Source organism: Mirounga leonina, unplaced genomic scaffold, assembly GCF_011800145.1.
Source record: "Mirounga leonina isolate KUSES-001 unplaced genomic scaffold, KU_Mleo_1.0 Mir_108, whole genome shotgun sequence".
Classification (NCBI taxonomy): domain Eukaryota; kingdom Metazoa; phylum Chordata; class Mammalia; order Carnivora; family Phocidae; genus Mirounga; species Mirounga leonina.
In genome coordinates this window covers 1,686,730-1,706,695 of record NW_023270237.1, presented here as the reverse complement: position 1 = coordinate 1,706,695, position 19,966 = coordinate 1,686,730, and the positions used below count along the sequence as shown (strand labels likewise).

General features: G+C 40.3%; 1 protein-coding gene across 6 annotated transcripts in view; it reads left to right on the top strand.

Moving 5' to 3' along the window:
* LOC118019473 (monocarboxylate transporter 9) overlaps nucleotides 1-19,966 on the top strand; it is a 51,673-nt gene that overhangs the window by 4,977 nt on the left and 26,730 nt on the right. For 2 of the 6 annotated variants that reach the window (XM_035018711.1, XM_035018701.1), the window contains exon 1: nucleotides 16,548-18,240. In XM_035018711.1, coding sequence (XP_034874602.1) covers nucleotides 18,045-18,240 — 196 coding nt within the window. In that variant the 5' untranslated portion in view covers nucleotides 16,548-18,044. Of the gene's footprint in view, nucleotides 1-7,598; nucleotides 7,712-15,564; nucleotides 18,241-19,966 lie in introns of those variants that run through there. The other 4 variants (XM_035018692.1, XM_035018683.1, XM_035018726.1 and 1 more) reach the window with 4 other exon arrangements.

The following is a 19,966-nucleotide window of genomic DNA, read 5'->3' as shown; positions in this document are numbered from 1 at the left end:
CATATTCCTCTGTCTCCTCATTCTGTCTCTTGCGTTGTCTGTTTTTCTGTGTTAGGAAAGTCAGCTACGTCCCCTGCACTTGAAAGTAGTGGCTTTATGAAGAAGAGGTCCTGCAGTGCCGTGTCTGTTCCCCAGAACCTGGTGCTTCAGGGGGTGTCTCCTATGTGTGTTGCTCCAGCGGGGTCCTACCATTGTGGCTGGGATGTGTTTGCCTTCAGTCCTGTTGTCTGCGATGGCTCCCTGCCTGTTGTGGGCGGAGTCTGGTGCCCGTGGTGTTAGTGGGCTGTTCCAGGGCTGCCTTGGGCTTGAGTTGAGTCAGACCAGGTGTTGGCCAGAGATGAAGTAGCACCAGACTGCAGGCACTGTCCCTGGGTCATTCCCAGAGAAGCTTCTGCTGGTGGGTGGGGCCTGCAGTCAGACCCAGTGCCTGCCCTCAGCCCACTGCTGGGGTCACAGTCAGACAGGTGTGTGGTTATCTTCCCCTCTCCCTGGGGCAGGACTCATTTTGGAGTGGTGCTGACTTGTCTGGGCCACACACACACTGCCAGGCTTGTGGCTCCGCTTTGACGGGATCTTGCCAAGAGCGATCGGAGGGGGTGGATCTGCTTCACTGTGGCCTCTTGTCTATGCCGGGCTGCGGAGAGTCTGTTCTGCCAGTTTTCGGGCTGCTTTCCGGGTTATTTATGCCGACGTGGGTGCTCTCTAGGCGGCCACACGGCAAAAGGTCAGCCCAGGGACGTCCTACTCCATCATCTTCCCAGCAGCCTCTCCACACATACAGTTTTTTTGGTGATGAGAACTTTTAAGGACTACTCTCTCAGCAACTTTCAAATATATGATATAATATGTTACCTATAGTCATCATATTGTACATTACTCATCATTTGATTAATTTTACTTTACAAATTCATGATGAGACATTTAAATGTTTTAACACATCTTCAAACTGTTCTATGATCTTGTGCTTTTATGACGCACTCATAAGAAACTCTTCAGCACTTTGAGAAGAGATAAGATATGGATGAGAAAAACATTAGCGAATGTGACAACCTTAAACACAAAGACCAGATCTGCCAGATTCTCTGGAAGAGTGTCAATTTCAAATATTCTTCTCATTATTCCCAATAACCCTCCCAAATGTACCAGATCTCTTTGTATTTCAACATCCCATATATGTTGCCTTGTGTCTTGAGCTTTTATTCTGAAAGTGATACAGCAAATACACTAATTTGTACGTGACATACTCAAGTGCTCTCAGACAACAGATACAACTCTACATAATCGTGCAAATTATGCAGAACATATACGAAGCAAAAGCACACACGAGTGTAGATATCCTCATCGCACAAACCGTATCATGTAGATATCATCATGACACGAACCATATCACTCAAAGTGTGGCCCAAGTAGTAACTACTACTGCAGAGAAAAGCTGAAACAAGAGCCCAGTAGCATAGGGAGCATGATAAGAGTATGGGATGCAGGGAAATGATTATACCAACTGTATATAAGTGTCTGGCTCTCATTTTGCCTGTTCTTAACTCTGTTAAATCTAGATCTTTTCATCTTTTCTCAGGCTCTGAGTGGTTTACAAATTCGGCCATTTTCTCTTCTGAACCTGAGAGCAGGACTGAAAATAGGTGACTGTTCACTGGATTGGTCAGTGAGGGACCATGGTACTGGCCTCTCCTTTAGCCACGCTATCCCTAGATTGGTGGTAGCAAGTTCATAGGGTTCACCCAGGGGAGACAGGCAAAGCAGGTGATGGGTAGAGGGTGGAGAGAACACAGGTGCAACTCTAAATGCAGGTCAGCCTTGGTCCTGCGTCAGGGAGATGTTAGAGAGTGGAAGGAACTGGAGGGAACATGTCCATTCAATGAAGGTGAAAGCTACTCAGTTTCAGCCAGCTGTTATTTGGGAATAAGGGCCCGTGTTGCCAGATCTTCTGATGGATTTTCAAGAGAATCCAAAAATTCAGATTTTTAGGTGAAATCTTCCGGTTTTAAAACATTGGCAATTGCCAAAAGTAAAACAAAAATAAAAATAAAATAAATAAAATAAAATAAAATAAAAATTGTGCAGGCCAACAAGATGCCTCTGGAGATCTAGGGATCAGATCTGGCCTGAGGGCGGTCAATTTGCCAAATGATTCCTAAGGCTCCTTCTGGCTTCAGGCTTCCATGATCCTACACTCAATCCATGTTATCTCTAACCTATTTCTTCCACTTTGCTAAAACAGAGCCCAGTACTCACCATATCTAAGTCATGCTTTGGAGGATAACTTAGCTTTGGAGGAGCTCTTTGCTAAGTGCTGGGCTGTGATTGATTTGTAAGGCCTGAAAGAGTCAAAGGATGTCCTTTTTTGATGGTCATACTGTTTTCATAATTCAGAGGCTCCAGCAGTTAATTACTTGTGTTAATTATCCCTTTTGGGGACGATTAATGTGATTTAATTCCAGGGCCCAGAGCTATTTCTCCTGCTCTTCCTTCTCACTCCAGTGTGAGATAATAACCAGTTGGGAAATTGATCCTGGTTCCCCCTAGGGCAAGTTGTATTTGTAGCCTGGCTTAAGGTGCTTGGACAAAGAAATCTTCATTGTCTTTACCCTGGCAAAATTTCACCATGTAGTCTGCCTCTCTTTTTTAAACTTGGAAGTATTTGGGAATGCTCTTGAATTGCAAACTGAATTAAGGGTTTGGCTTTTGAGTTGTGTTAATACAGCAGTTTAGGTTTTTTTTTTTTTTTAAAAAAAACATATCTATATGGACCGCAAAGTAAAAGTGAAAACAAAAAGTAATGGATTTGTGTATGATTCCAATCCCAAATTATTTTTAATAACTCTGGATCCTCTGCAGTGAAAATTCCTTAATACAATTATTTTAAAGCTCAGTCTTGGATTTGACTGGCTAAGATGTGTTCCTCACTTTATGTCAATGAGCTGTTTTACAAACAAGAGAGTCTGACTCTAACTGAAAAGTTCAGAGCAGATGTTGACAATGAGAAGGAAGCATTTGAGTAAACAAAACAAGAATGACATGTTTAGAGAAACCACATATCTTCTTGAGACGGAGCTGATTTCAAGAGGACGAACTGAAGGCTCTGGATGATAGTTCTGAGCCACAGTTTGTCCTAGTTCTGGCTCCAGAAATGTGTCACCCTTCCCCCCCTCCCCCTTCCCGCCCCCTGGTGCACTTCAGTTTGTCAAGCATGTTCAACATTTAAAACCACATCTGAGAGAATCAGGTAACTGTCTGACTATTAAAGACATACCATTTGATGTTATATTGGTAAAAAAAATTTGAATTAAAAAACCCCCCACAATTTCTTTATATTTACCCACGTATTTAGCTAGTCCTTCAGAATCAATGACGGGAAGCAGCCTCTAAGCTCCATAGAGGCAGGGACCACATGGTCTTGGTTCCACCATGCCTTCTAATTCATTTTCTTCTAAATAAATGCACGATATCTTCTAAATGCACTTAATTCATTTTGTTGAATGAGAGATGTTTGATTAATCATTTTAATATACAGGAGAGTTAGGTAAGTAGGTTTTCTAGCATTCATTAATTTCATAAAGATTTATTGAGCTTTTCCTATGGGCCCAACACAATTCTTAGTGCTTGGGATGTGAGACAGGCTTGTAGGTTATCAAATAGTAACAAATAATAACAATATATTGGGTATATTGGGATGAATGTTATAATAGCAAGATTGTCCAAACTGGTGTGAGATCTTAGAGGAGGAAAGACTGACTGTTGGAGAGTCAGGATGACAACAGTAGGAGGAGACATTTTAGGCTAAGTCTTAAAGGAAAAGCAGGAGTTTGTCGGTAGGCAAGTTGGAGAGAGGCACTCGGGCCCCTCTCTTGAGGAGGGACGGAGCGTGGCCCAAGTGCTGCATTATGACAATGGCTTGGGACCACAGGTTTGTGGGATATCCTAGAGGGGTGTAGTTGGGGGCTGGATTGTTGCAAATCATTAGAGGAAAACAAAAGGAATCTAGTAACTTGCTGGGTATTTAAAGATGTAAATATCTAATGTATGGACAAAACATGGATTTGTAAAACCAATTTTTCATTTTCCTTTATAAGTTTTGAATAATGTTATTCATTGATGGGGCTGTAAGCTCCATGAAGGAAGGAAAAATCTTGGATTTTCTTATGTGCTTATACTCACGAATTAAGCAGAAAACTTGTGCTCTGCTATGGACAGACTGTGGGTGGTGAGGTACCGCTGAGAGATTTGAGAAGTTGGAGGCAGAACTTGAGATGATGAGTGAGAAGCCTGGTTTGGCAGCAGCCTGCCAGATGCACTGCAGTGGGGAGAGGGCAGAAGGGTCCATGAGTAGGTGGCCGTGAGGGGTTTGCAAAGAAGAAGTAGAGGAAGAGTCCGCCTGCAGAGCTCGTGGTCGGCAGGCCGGTCCTGGCTGACATGGGAAACCGGGGAGGAGGGGCGGGGGGGATGAAGACGGGGATTTCTGCTTGGGCAAAGGAAAGCCTGGCCTGTGTTGGTTTTCCAGATGAAATTCAGGAGGAGGAGGAGGAGGAATTATGGCTGTGTTGAATGGGGCCTGAGCACAGCCAGGTGGGATCTTGATGGAGAAAATGGTAAGAAATGGGTTGGACACGTGGGTTTGGAGTTCTGAAGAGAGGGCAGACTTGGGGACGGAGACTTGGGACTCCACCCTTTGCTGACATGCGGTCCCTCGGTGAGGCTAGAGAGCTTGTAGGGTCAGGTGGGTCTGGAAAGCCAGGGGGGCCCTGGTTTGCAGTGAAGAAGAGATGGGGGGCACTGTCAGGAGGGTGGTGGAGTGCAAGCCTGACCTGACCCTGGGCTGAGGCGCTGGGGGCTCCGCAGCCAGAACATTTCTCTTGTGTGGACACGTGGGAACCAGAGAACAGTTGAGGAATCATCAGGAGGTGAGAAAGCAGAGGCAGGGAGCCTGTTCTTTCAAGTTTTTCTAAGAAAACCTGTGAAAAGTGCAACAACAGTAATGAGAACTGTAAGCACTCACTCTCTGCCAAGCCCCGGGCCTCGTGTTTCGTAGGGATTCTTTCCTATATTCGTCCTAAAAATCCTAGGAGGATGGAGTTCTTACTATTTCCATTCTATAGATGAAGAAACTGGGAAGGTTGTGAACTCGCTGTGAGTCACGCGGCTAATGGCCGAGTTCAACCACAAACCCCAGAGAAATGACTCCAGGGTCCGTGTTCTAGCGCAGGGACTTGCGGCGGTTTTGACCTTGAACTTCAGTGGAATGTGTTTGTGGGCCCAGCCCTGCACACACTCACGGGCACAAACACTGAGGCACGGTCTCCCAAACTGCCACTGAGCCCTCACCACCATGTAGGAGCTTTCTTACATTTCCGATTCTTACCTATTTTGTTCTATTCTAAATTCCAATTTAAAAAAAATTGTACTCACAATCCACAGTTGATTTCATGACCTGGGATGCGTTGCAGTATGGACAGCACTGCTCCAGCCCACCTCTTGGCATTGCTTCCCAAACTGTAGCTTAATACTCTTTTCTATTACATTCCACAAATATTGATTGAGTGCCTATTTTATGCGTAGATGCAGAAAGAACCTAAAGAATGTAAGATGTGCCCTGAGTGCAGGAATTTTTTGTTAGTGAAGAGAAAGGGAAGAAGGCGAGTAAATGGCTAATTATAATGCACGCCAGAATGAAATAAGAAGAAAAGAGAGGTGTAAGCAACGTAGCATGGGAGTATAGGGTGATTAATGCTGGTTCTAAATGTATATTGATTTGACTAGTAGTGTTTAGTGTTTTTTTTGTGCTATGAAAGTATTAAAAACTTTTATGAAATTAATAGAAGTGTCTTTGGTAAAGACTTTTAAGAATAAACGCCAAGGGAGATTTGAAGACCATGATATTCTGTGTATTTTTCTCAAAGGTCCTGAAGTAGTCAAAATATTATTATTATTTAGACATCAGTTTGTTCATTGTAAGCCCCTGGATGATGTTAGCAAATTTAGTCATATTAAAGTATATCCATTAAAGGGGTGCCTGGGTGGCTCAGTCAGTTAAACATCCAACTCTTGGTTTCGGCTCAGGTCATGATCTCTGGGTCATGAGACTGAGACCCATATCAGCGTGGAGTCAGCTTGAGATTCTCTCCCTCTGCCTCTGCGCCTCCACCCCTAGCTTGTACGCTCTCTCTCTCTCTCTCTCAAAGTAAATAAAATCTTTAAAAAAATAAAGTATATCCATTAAAAAGTTTTAAAATCCAAGAATATCCATTAAAAAAAAGTTTACCATCAACTTCCTGAAGTAAAAGAATGCAACTGTACAGACTACTTTATGAATCTATATTAGGTGATAACTCCCCAGGTTAAATGGAGAGACCTTTAAACAGAATTTGACAAAAAGCCAAGGGACAGTGGCGTAGAATGAGGATTATTAATACCGACCTAAGTTTTATGTAGAGTTGTACACAGATTAAAAAGACAACTGTTGAGTGGTGCCTAGCTGGCTTAGTCAGTTAAGTGTCTGCCTTCAGATCAGGTCCTGATCCCAAGGTCCTGGGATCAAGACCCCGGTGACGGTGATGGGCTCCCTGCTCAGTGGGAAGTCTACTTTTCCCCCCTGTGCACCTGCCCCCACTTGTGCTCTTGCGCTCATGCTCTCTCTCTCTCTCTCTCACTCTCCCGCTCTCTCAAATAAATAAATAAAATCTTAAAAAAAAAAGGATAACATTTGAAAGTCCTTGGCACTGTGTCTGATATACAGAAAATATTAATAGAAAATGGTAATTAGAAGTTATTCCATGATATGACTAAGTAGTAGTACATTTAAACCTTAGAAATTTTTCTTAAGTCCACTGTTTAGGGAATACCTAAGAAAGTTTGGTATCATTTTTGGGATTTAAGGACATTTTGAAATATTTTTCCATAGCCATGATTGAAGTGGGTAAAAAAAAAAAAAATCAATTTAAATAACTAAAAGCACCCAAGTCTTTCATTTTATGATTGTACATTAGGATGTGCAATTATTTAAGATGGCTTATACTGCTGTTGCCCCCTTCTTTTCCTCAGCAACCACATGTTAAAATCACCTGGAGCTCTCTAACAACCTGGCTCCCCTCCAGAGATCCTGTTTTCATTGCTGGAGGGTGGGCCCAGGCATGGGTCATTCTTAAGCTCCCAAGGTGATTCTGCTGTGTAGTCAGGTTTGCAGTCCCCTACAGATCTTAATGCTTAGTGTGTAAGTACGTGCTTAGTAAGCGTGCTTAGGATGCTTTGATGATTAGAAACAAGCTCAAGTGGAGATACAACCTTAATATGGGGTTCTTCATTTGCCCCTTTGATGCACAAAGAGTTACCACTTATCTGGAGAACTGGTTTAGAAAGGAAGATCTTAGGAGTCTTTGGAATAAGAAAGTGGTTTTTTGAACTGGGAAGAATAGAAAACTGGGGTATGAAGAATACAAAGAGAAGCTCGAGTTCATGTGGTGCTTTAAGAGGCGAAGGAGCTGATTTTTTTTTTTTTTTTTTTTTATTCATGAGAGACAGAGCGAGAGAGAAAGGCAGAGGGAGAAGCAGGCTCCCAAGGAGCAGGGAGCCCGATGCGGGACTCGATCCCAGGACCCTGAGATCATGACCTGAGCCGAAGGCAGACACTTAACCATCTGAGCCACCCAGGCGCCCGAAGGAGCTGATTTTAAAAGTCGCTTGTCAACTCTGCTGAAAGGTGCTCATCTCCACTCTACCCACAAGTACGGCAGCGGCTGGGAAAGTTGCTGGGAAGCTGTGTGGCTTCCTGAGTTGGGAAGGAAAAGAAGGAAGGAAATGAAAAGGGAGAAAGAGAACAAAAGAAAGAAGATGAAAGCAAACCTCGTTTGGACTTCAGCACCTCTTTGTTTTGTCTTTTCTTGGCTGTTGGTGACCTAAGAGCAGAGGGTCCTTGTCCTTGTGTTCTTTCCGCACTGAGACTTCCCTCTTCCCATTTGCTGACTTTTTCTTACTGTCAGGAAATTATCCGAGATGTGGAAAATGTTATTTCTATATCCTTTTTTTTTTTTTTTTTCTGGAGGGAGGAATTTGGTAGTGGAGTGAGTGTGAGTGTGTGTGTGTGCGTGCGCGCTGTTGTGACAGGGAAGGGGGAGGGGGCCGTGGTTGTTCTGGCCGGTGGTATTTGTAGTGATAGTACTTTCAGATTTTGAGAGGATCTCTGCCAAGATAAAAAATAATATTTTTATGACAAACAATTATGTTTAAAAGGACAAGAAATAATAATTTACATTGAAAGTACTGTGTACCAGGCACTGTGCTAAGTGCTTTACGTAAACTAACTCATTTCATCATCACAATAGTCTGATGAAGTAAGTACTATCACCCCCCCTCTTAGGGATGGAGAAAGTGAGGCACAGAGATACCACAGTAACTTGCTGAAAGTCACACTCTTGGCTCGTATCAGAGATGGGAGATGCACCCAGGTTGTCTAGGACCCAAGCCCACACTCTTATTCCTTATGCTAAATTTTCTAGAATATATATCTTCCTGTATTTATAGATGGAAATATCTGTGTATGTACTTGTATGAAGCTATGGCTACTGACATAACAGAAAAGTGGGAATCCTACTAACCATTCTTGGGACCACATAATACCATTACTAGAAGATCCCAGCTTCCCTCCCACTGCCTTCCTCAAACTGAGAGACTGCTTGGCTAATGTGAACCAATTAATAGGTGACTGCATCATTCTGCTGACAGCTTTTTTAGAATTATCACCATCAGCCGCAGCATTATCATCATCATTAGAATCTGCTTAGTTTTACCTGCCAACCGCAGGCCTGCTCTGTTGGGGACGGCAGAGGCTGGGGACTGCAGATGCCCTCTGTTGGGGCATGTGACTTGGACCCAGAGAAGTGGGTCCATTTTTGCACCAACTGCCAGGAGAGCTTTGGAGTTGCTTCTTCGCAGGTTTTTCCTGGGCTGCTGTACTGCAGAAGGGTGGCATTATGGGTCATCGAATGGTTCTCTAGAAGTAGTGTGCCCAGGCTTGGCCATTTGGGACAGAGGGAAAGAGACAGGAAGATTTTTCTCTCTTTTGGCTGGCAATGGTGTGTATTTGCTCTCTTTGGAGACACAAGGGTGGACTCTGCTCATTTTCCAGCCTGGAAACCAGCCAACAGATTTTGGGGAGTTGCCACATCAAAGTGTGGGGTTAATATATTGCATTGCCACTACCAGTGGGGACAGAGCCAAATGTCACAAATGAAGAGTGAGCAGGCAACCATCCATTCCTTTGTTCTCCCTCTGTGCACTGGGGTGGCTAGAAAAATAAAAGCCGTGCTCTCCTGGGAAGGTCCAATTATTCTGCTCTCTTGTTTTGTAAAGTTAGGATTCTTTGGAGAGAGATGCTTACTTGTCTATAGCCTTCCAATTCACTAGGGCACATTAACATGTTGGAGGGTTTTTTTTTTTTAAAGATTTTATTTATTTATTTGACAGAGAGAGAGACAGGGAGAGAGGGAACACAAGCAGGGGGAGTGGGAGAGGGACAAGCAGGCTTCCTGCCGAGCAGGGAGCCCGATGTGGGACTCGATCCCAGGACCCTGGGATCGTGACCTGAGCCGAAGGCAGATGCTTAACGACTGAGCCACCCAGGCGCCCCTGGAGGTTGTTTTTTGAGTTGATACACTTTCTGACACTATTTTCTCCTATTTTCATTAAAAAAACCTTTTGCAAATCTTCAGATAAATGGATGTAATCATCTTTTAAAATTTTGTATCATAGACAATGATCCCCTTTTGCATTTTCTCAAATGTTGATAGAAAATCAAGAAAATAACTTCGTCATGGTCCTCACTCCTATAGGAATTTTTGCTTTTGATCAATGGAGATTTGGGGGTAAATAAGCTTTGTCCTTGACCATCTTATAAATGATGAGGTTGAGCTAAAAGAACAACCAAGTGCTGGCTGCCGCACTGGGGTGGGTGGGCTCAGGTACCAGTTTCCACATGTTCCAGTCTCCCTCTTCATCCCCAGCTCTTAACCTCTTCTCTCTCTCTCTCTCTCTCTCTCTCGCTCGCCCGTATCCTTTCTCCACTGGGAAAGAAGATGTGACGTTTGGTCAGAGGTTGTTCTCTCCTATAGGACAGTGATTCTCAACCCTGGCTGCACATTAGACTGACAGAGAGGGTCGGGGCCTACCCCAGATCAGGGCGGGGTGGGCTGTCCATCACAGATATTTTAAGCTCCCCAGATGATTCCCGTCAAGAGCCACTGGGACTGGGCAACCGTTTTCAGAATGCATCTGTGGGTGACCTCCGTCAGAATCACAGAGTGATTTTTAAAAAATGCAATTTCTGAGGTTCTAACACACTAAAAATGCTTAGGACTTGAACCTGCAATAAAAGGAAACAATCTGGTGGTAAATATGATTTTAAAATTATTCCAAGTTGGAATCTGGCAATATCCAGATCTTGGTTTAAATTTTCTAAATATCAAGAGATAACTAGGGTGCCTGGGTGGCTCAGTTGGTTGAGCGACTGCCTTCGGCTCAGGTCATGATCCTGGAGTCCCTGGATCGAGTCCCGCATCGGGCTCCCTGCTCGGCAGGGAGTCTGCTTCTCCCTCTCCCACTCCCCCTGCTTGTGTTCCCTCTCTCACTGTGTCTTTCTCTGTCAAATAAATAAATAAAATCTTAAAAAAAAAAAAAGAGATAACTAAAGATTAAAAAGTCTTAGAAGCCCTAGATTTAAATATGATTCAGTAACTAGTTGCTATAAAACTCTCTCACGTAACTAGTAACTACTCTTTAAGGAGGCTATCAAGTGACCAGGAATTCTTTATGGTTTTTAAAATAATAGCTAACATTTATTAAAACTTTTTACTGTGTGCTAGGCACTGAGCTTTGCTTGAAATTCCCTGTTAATCCCATTTTAAGACTAGAAAAGTATGGCTCAAAGACATTAAGTAATTGGCTCAAAAACATGGTAAGTAGCATAGACTAGATTGCAAGCCAAATATATATATGTAATAACAAAGCTCCTAAAATTCTGGAACCACATACTAGGAAAATTTCCCTCTTCCTCTCTACCCCATCTTTATGGTAAAATTAAGAGGAATAAAGAGAAGCTATTAAGCAATTGAAAATGTTAACACACTTCTTATCATTTTCTTTATGTCTTTCTTGTGTGTCTACATAAAACATCCAAACACCACTGATGTACTTCGGAAACCCTGAACTTATGTTTCATTTTCATTGCTTAGATTCTTCTTTTATGATGTGTGGTCATTCCTGCACCTGAACAGAAAGCAGCTTTGCTTTCTTTTACTCTTTTGTTCGAGGAGCTATGCGTCGAAATAAGATTTTACTCATGAGTTGTGCAAGCTGTACCATAATCTACTTTAAAAACATTTTAAAATAATTTGAAAACATTTTCATTACCCCAAAAAGAAACCATGTGCCCAACCTTGACAGGGCAGTGTTTCATCTTGGCCTGTGGTTTAGAGCCTTTCATTTAACAAGAGTAACATCAATGTAACTGAGGAAGGTCACGAAGCCCAGGATGACTTAGACTTTTGACACAGCTGATGGATGACCAGGTCAAGACAAAACCAACCTGGAATCAACCATTTCGCCCACCAAGGACATAGTCACATGATCCTAGGCTCCTAATTCAAAAAAAAAAAAAAAAAAAAAGCTTCAGCACCAGCTAATTTGGCAGTGATTGAGATTAAAAAAAAAAAAAGTTCTGATTTTACTGCCTATGATTTGAGCAAAAAATGTATCAGGAATCTTTACCGAGATGTAGGTCACAGTAAAAAAGGGGTTATTAGAGAATGATTATTGTGGGGGGTAACAAAGGCCAAGAGGGACCATCAACTCAAAATAAGATCAATTATAAATCACTCCCAATTTGGCAAAAAATGGTATACTATGTATGTATACACTTCAGGAACAGAAAGCTTCTGTGTTAACAGTGAATGTTTATAAATGTCAAATATGTAATTCTGGGATCCTATATATGGAGAATAAACATTTTCAGCCAGTGTAGGCTTAAGGAAATAACAAAGGATTGGCATTATTTGCACAGAACTAAATGCAATCTAAGGTACTAGAACTTAATAATCATGAGTAAAATGTAGATTTTCATAGACAGTCCCTTTCATTTTCCAAAGAAAGTAGCTTGGAATTTGCCCTCTGACAAAACAAATTCTAGCGTCTTTAAAAAGAGATATACTGTCCTTTATACTATGATAATCTGATTTTCTTGAGTAATAATATCTTGTTATGGTGAGTTTTATTTATGCTGTCCTCTCTCTGCACTCCAAACAAGGTTTATAATATGTAGAACATATTTAATGTTTAAACTAAAAATAAGAAGTACACTTAAATGATAAGTTAATGTTAATTTTGTGATGTTCCCTTAGATCGTAGTGTGACAAAGAATGGTCTTCTCAAAATGGCTTATAATTTTGAGTTTTATAAGGTGTCTTGTCATGCAAAGTCTGGGTCTGTGAACACTCTGATTTAAAAAGATTCTAAATTTTCAAAGAATGTACTAGAATATGCTACAATGTATTGTTTCCTAGAAGCATAATTTCATACAGTTAAATGAGTAAGAGCCCCAAACTTGGAATATACTCATGGAACACTAGTCCAAATAAAACAACACTCTCTGATGTTTACAGATCTTGTTATTTTTTAGGACAAAAAAATCCATCACTTAGATAATATAAGTGGGTTATTAATGCCAGCATATATCATGTAAAGTATGAAAAAAAATCCTATCTTGGGGTTGTAAGTATAGGCTTCCTGATACATGTTCTTCTTAAATTTCAACGGAGGGTGCTACCTTTCTACTCTTGTTTTCCTCCTTGAGCCCTCTAAGACCTGCCTTCTTTACTTTCCACCAAATGTAGCAGGCCTATCCTGATTCCACACCCAAGTTCATGTTGTTTTCTTGCCAGCGCCACGCTTTCCTGAATCTCTCCATTGTTCTTTAGGACCAACCTACTTTATAAGGCCTTCCACTCCCACTTTCATTTCCTTCTGACTCCCAAACGTTTAATAGCTGGCCACCTCTTTGGCACTCAAAGATCACATGCTATCTTACCTTCCTAACTGGGGTGTAAGCTCCTAGAGGGCAAAGGCCATGTCATATTTCTTCTGATTTACCTTGGTATCTAGTGCAATATAATTTAATTTGCAAGTGATCAAAAAACCTGTTGAATAAAGATCACTTTTATAATGCTGTATTTCTGTAGACGTTAGTATAAGTGTGCTTAGTGGAAATTTCAGTTAATTTGAAGTTTTTATTTAAAAAAAAATTCCAGAGGAGAGATTTTTATCACATTGAATCATAAGATATGAATAGGAAGGATAATAAAGAAATTTCAGAAAAAAGTTATGGCATATCTATATTTCCTATAATACGCGGCCATAGACTATATTCCTAAGCTTACCCTTTGGCCCAAATGGAAACAAGTGGGGTATAGAAAGTTAATATAATCCAACTTGAAATCACTGCATACTCAAATTTGTTTATTCTGTTCTAAGTAAAAGAAAAAACACCAGGTAACTTAACAAAATTAATTTATTGGGTTTGCTCATAGAGTGAAATGAAAAGCTGGAGAAGCCAATCTTGGGTATCCCCTAGGTAGTCAAAGTAGTAGGAACTGACAGAGGGTCTCTTCAATGTGCTACCTTTGCAATCAATAAACTTCAAATGTCCATTTTTTTTCCTTATGGCATTTCACCTAAGATTCAGAAACCTGGGAGAGAGGGTCTGCTGCCCTTGCTGGGGTCAGGTGCCATTCTATAGATCAAGATCAAGGAATCTTGATCAACAGTCCTACCAGCTGTCTACCCACAGAGAAGACCTAAGTCCCCCAAAGGAAATTGGGAGCCATTACAAAAGGGGGGAAAATAAAGATTAGTCTATTCGTGAAATCACCTTGCAGAATATATAATTCCTTAGGTGAGAAACACCTAAGGAATAGAGGAAACTATAGGAGAAATGTATTTGTTACCCTGACAGAAAACAAGAAATCATGAAATGGTATTTTTCAGCATGTTCTATAGAGATCACATGTATATCAAACCATGAGACAATTAAAGGTCAGAAGCTGTTGGCCAACTCTTTATAAAAACTTGTCTTTCTAGTCAGAGTTGATATACACGGGAGCTTTATATTTCAAAGGTTGTTCTCCCAAATATTTACGGTGAGAAGAATTCTCTGGCTCTTGTCCTTTGTGTTGAAATGTCACCCAAGGCAAGGCAAAGTAAAGCAAGGCCAAGGTATTTTGTGTATAAAGGCATTTCTGTCTACTTAAGTCTGTACACTGGGGCAAGGGAGATACTCCTCACCCGTTCACTCTTCCCACCCTCCAGAAAATACTAGCTTTCTTCATGATTCTGGTGCTTTGCCTATGTAATTGTGTACTTTTCCTGAAGTGCTGTAACTTTAAGATTTAAATGAAGGACAGTCTCTTATGCATTTGTTCTCATACAGCCCTTTAGTCTCTTTAGAGTTTTGGCTATTGTTATTATATAGTATCTAGTTTAGGGAATCAAGAGTATATTTTCTTTAAAAGGGATTTTGACCAAGAAAAATTGCAAAGTACCAAATTGTCATTAGAAGGACCAGAATTATGTTGTTTGCTTTTACTAGAAAGAGTTAATTTCTTTTTTTTTTTTTAAATTTTATTTATTTATTCATGAGAGACAGAGAGGCAGAGGGAGAAGCAGGCTCCCAAGGAGCAGGGAGCCCGATGCGGGACTCGATCCCAGGACCCTAGAAAGAGTTAATTTCTGATGAAGGGACATATCTGATTACTTCAAAGGATTTAGATATTTGGAAGTTTGCAGTATTCTGTCTGCTAACACAATCATTTGGTCTGAGAGGCTGGCTTTTGGACTCTACAGTCTTGTGCGCAAATTGTAACATCTTCCAGTTTTCAGTTATGAAATACTGAAAGTTAATTTATACAAAGGCCTGTGGTGGGTGGTGACATGATTTTTGCCTAGTGTTCTGAATGTCAAAGTGAAGAAATTCACTGAAGCCCAGATAAATTGATGGGTGTAACTATGACTCTCTTAAGGTAGCCAAATGCTCCACCATCTAATTAGGGACATGCATGAATGGATGAATGATATTTTCCACTGTCTTTAGCTATTATCTGATGAAACCACAGCCAAGGGAATGGCTTAGAAAAATCTGTGGTCAAAGAAGACTCTGTTGAAACTGTAAACCTGACATGGTGCAGAGACATAGGAGGTGTAGATTAAGTGGGAAGCCCTGTGGGGGCAGGGAGGTCGAGGCTTGGGCCTCCTAATCCATGCCATGTAAACTGTTTTAGAACTTTGAAAGAAGTAATATTTTCAAATTCTTTTAAAATATCATTTTGAGGGCGCCTGAGTGGCTCAGTCAGTTAAGCGTATGCCTTCGTTCGGCTCAGGTCATGATCCTGGACTCCTGGGATCGAGCCCCACATCAGGCTCCCTGCTCAACGGGGAGGCTGCTTCTCTCTCTGCTTGCTGCTCCCCACTGCTTGTGCTCTCTCTATCTCTCTCTTTCTGACAAATAAATAAATAATCTAAAAAAAAAAAGAAAATACAGATTTTATTACATTAAAAGTTTTATGGAGGAGATCATAAATATCTCCCTGTGCACCAGAAATGCATTTGATAAAACATAGTAAGCATCCTTTATAATAACACTCAAAGATAGAGAAATATAACTGTTTTCTTAATTTGTGAAATAAATTGATTTAAGCCCCAGAGGTAGCACCTTGGCATTTGGAAGTGTTCCCACTAAGTTAGGAACCAGACAGAGACACATACCCTTATTATTTAACATCATCCTGTATACCCTGTTCGAAGCAAAGGCAAAAGAAGGAAATCTGAAGTATAAAAATTCAAAATAAAAATGTAAAACTATCACTGTTTTTAGTTGATTGTGTAACTTTATTGTATTATATATTGTATATACCCAAGGGAATTGTCCAAAAATCTACTGCAAACAAGAGAATTTGGTAAGGTAGTGAGACACAAAATTAACATATAGACATCAATAACTTTTATACACACAAACAAAAGACAAAGAAATAACCCCAATTATAATATTAGCAAAAAGAATAGAATATTTAAAATAAAAAAATGTTAGGGAAAACTTTAAACATTAAGAACACAATAGGAGACTTGAACAAACACAAAGGCATACCATGTTCTTTGATAGAAAGACTCAACATCATAAAAGGATCAGTTTGCCTTAAATCAATTTACAAATTTACCTTAAACTTTAAACTAATGTGGTAATGGTGAGTGAATAGGCAGACTGATGGAGCAGAATGGAAAATCCAGAAATATACCCATATATACATACCCAAGAATTAGATAGGAATTACAAATGGCTTTTCATCTATGAAATGACATACTATATTCAGGGAATGCTGGAAAATGCAAGTTCAATCTATAACGAAATACTGTTTTACTGTTACCAAATTGGCAAAAATCCAAAAGTTTTATGACACACCACAAATTGCTGGGGATGACATAAGTTGGTTTACTCCCTTGAAGCCAATTTTGTAATTCTAGTTACAATTACAATGTACATACCTTTTGACTCAGCGATTCCTCTTTTGGGTTTTACCTAACATGTGCATATATGGAAAAAGATGTATGTATATGTAAGGTTATTCACTGCAGAGTTGTTTTCATTGTAAATCACAAGGAACTGGTTGAATTAAGAGAAAGCTCTGTACTGAAACACAAGGCAGCACAAAGAAGAGAATAAGGAAGGTCGCTATGTATCGATGGGAAAGATCTTCAGGATGTTTGTCAAGTGAAAAAAAGCAAGACATATACAGATACATATGTATATATCATGCTATTTTTGTGTAAAAAATAGAGGAAATCTATATTTGAGTTAGCAATGTTTGCATAAACAAACTCTAGAAGGATATAAAAGAAACAAGAAGCATTGGTTTCTTGTGGAGGATATGGGAGTTAGGTGGGAAATAGTTAGGTGTGGGCTACATACTTTTGGTCCCTCTTTTTCATTCTTGAACTAGATAATAATCTAGATAATAAACTAGATAACATGTGATAGCAATAGCCAAACATCTAAAGGGACTAAAAGGCTCTTGTAATGTTTTGCCTATTTGGTAAATAAATAAGTGTGCAGTCATATAGTGAGATACTTCATGCTTGTTAAGAAAAAAATGACTAAGGATGCTGTCTATGTACTGATAGGGAAAAATCCTGGGGATGTTACGGGCATGAGACAAGGTTTGGAATAGAATGTACAATGTGCTGCTTTTTGTCAAAAAAGAGGAAAATTCCTTGTATATTCATGAAGAAATTCTGGGAGGAGACTCGAGTTGGTGGATGTTGTGATGTGCTGCCAATTCCCCTCCAGACTCTCTTTGGGACTGAGAGATTCCTTGCCCTAGCTGCTCACAGTACTGTTGGCAGGGTGCCTTCAGCTGACAGCCCTACTGGAATGACTGCCTCATTTGAAGGGAGACCTATGGTCATGCCCACTCCCTGGACGGCCTGAATCTGGTGAATGATCAACATGGGGGTGTGATGGGCCAACTCTCCGTGCCTAAGTCAGAGCAACTCTTTAGAAGTTCCCTTCCTTGACACTGCATGGCAGCTTACCTTTTTCCTCTCCTGCCTGTTACCTTCCATAGGAATAAAACAGTTTCCAAAAACCTTCTTCTTACTAAGAGTCTGCTTCCTGGAGAAGCCAACATGTGACAAAAGACCAAACCTGGTGAATGGGGACAAAGTTTTCACTCTGTGCCTTTTTATAATTAAAAAAATTTTTTTGAACCATGTGGATGTATTCTTTACTCAAATCATCAGTGAAAATTTTAAAGTTGATATGTCAGTGATATTTTATGCTTTTCCATGTGTATTTTTAGAGAAGCTTTTTATGACTTAATTTAGGAGGAGATATTTTTAATCCAAAATACTGTGCCCTACTATACTCTAAATATGCTTTTCTTTCCTTTTTGTTTTTGCTTAGGACCTACAGAGGAACACCTCTTTGATCTGACCTTACGATGGAATTTAAAAAGTCACCTGATGGTGGATGGGGCTGGGTGATTGTGCTTGTCTCCTTTTTCACTCAGTTTTTGTGTTACGGATCTCCATTGGCTGTTGGAGTCTTGTACATAGAATGGCTGGACACCTTTGGTGAAGGGAAAGGAAAAACAGCCTGGGTCGGATCCCTTGCAAGTGGAGTTGGCTTGCTTGCAAGTAAGTGGATAAATTTATGCTTCTCCTCACTCCTTTATCATTTAATTAGTTTTGTTGCATCACTAACACTGTGCAAGGCATAGGAGGATTTTTTTTTAAGTATAACATATTTCCCTGCCTTCATTGAGATTGTAGTACCCTTTCACTATAATAAATCTATGTGAAAATACAGGGTTCCATAAGATCTTCATTCATCTCTTTATCCATTTATTTGCTGTTATGTGCCAGTCAGTGTACTAGATGCTTATAAAAAGATGGATAGTAAACACACTGTTCCTGCCCTTAAGGGACTCACAGTTTAGTGAGAGACACACATACTTCCATGAGTACGAATGACACATGAACATGATGGCATAGATCCAGGCATGTCCAGTGAATGCTGGTGACCAAAGGGCCACATGATGTCAGGCAGTCATAAACAGTTCCTGTATGATTCAAAATTACTCCTCTGCAATTTAGGTACATTGCAATCAAATTGTATGAACATCATTTGTGTCCCCTTCATAAGAGAAGTGTGACATGGCAAGGGGTAGTCCCATCTCACAATGGCGATTCTATTCAGAATTCTAATGCAGTGTTATGCATGACATAGATGTGATGTATTTTGTCTCCAAGAGAGATGTTCTTCATAAACATTTATATATGATGTAATAATGATTCCTATCATCTTTAGAACAGTAGAAGATTTTCATTTACCTTTAAAGGATGAAAATCATATGGCACTTCAGTTTCTGAAGTAATAGTTTGAACTCTGCAGCAGTATTTAATGATCACATAATTTACTTGGAACTATTTAAGCACAGGTATGCCAGGATGGTTTGGAGTCAGTTGCCCTGGAGTCTCTTCCTGTGTACTATGAAGTTGACATGGTTCATTGAGCAAATCACAATCTCTGTTCTATGGGAATATACAGAGAAAATAAGGACATTGAATGTGGTGATTTGTAAGGTACTTTTCAGCTCTGAAATGATTTCATGAAAACAAAATGCACTAGCCGTACCTTCATTTGAACATAGTGTCTTTCCTGATCACTAAAGGGGACTTCTTAAAACAAAACATAAACATTTGCTTCCAATTAATGTATTACCTTGTTAAATTAAAAGCAAGACTTGAAAAACAATGCTGGATCATCTGGTCATGCCAGATAAGATAACTAAACATAACTAACAAATGAAAATAATACTGTCATTATGAACTCAAGAGAAACAGGAAGAGTTTGCTCAAGATTTGTTTGAGAGAGTTTTTCAAAATGCAGGTTGTTTGCAAAGTACAAATGGATGATAACTGATATGTTAATATAGGGGTTTGCAGGTATTGATTTCTAGAAAATGATCTGGTATGAAGAGGACAGAATTTTTTAATGTTCTCCAATTGGTCACCATTTCTATTAGCAAATACTAAGTTACATTTTTTTATAAGATTTTATTTATTTATTTGACAGAGACACAGCGAGACAGGGAACACAAGCAGGGAGAGTGGGAGAGGGACTCGATCCCAGGACCCTGGGATCATGACCTGAGCCGAAGGCAGACGCTTAACGACTGAGCCACCCCGGCGCCTCACAAATACTAAGTTAAACAGAAATGTCATTACCTCATCTTCCAGCAAGGGTCAGGGATAATGGAAATGATATCTCAGTTAGCACATACTCAGAGAGCAAGTTTTTTCACTAACTCTGTCCAGGTAGGAGTTGAGGGTTCAGAGAAGCTGAGAGCTCCTTAGGGAT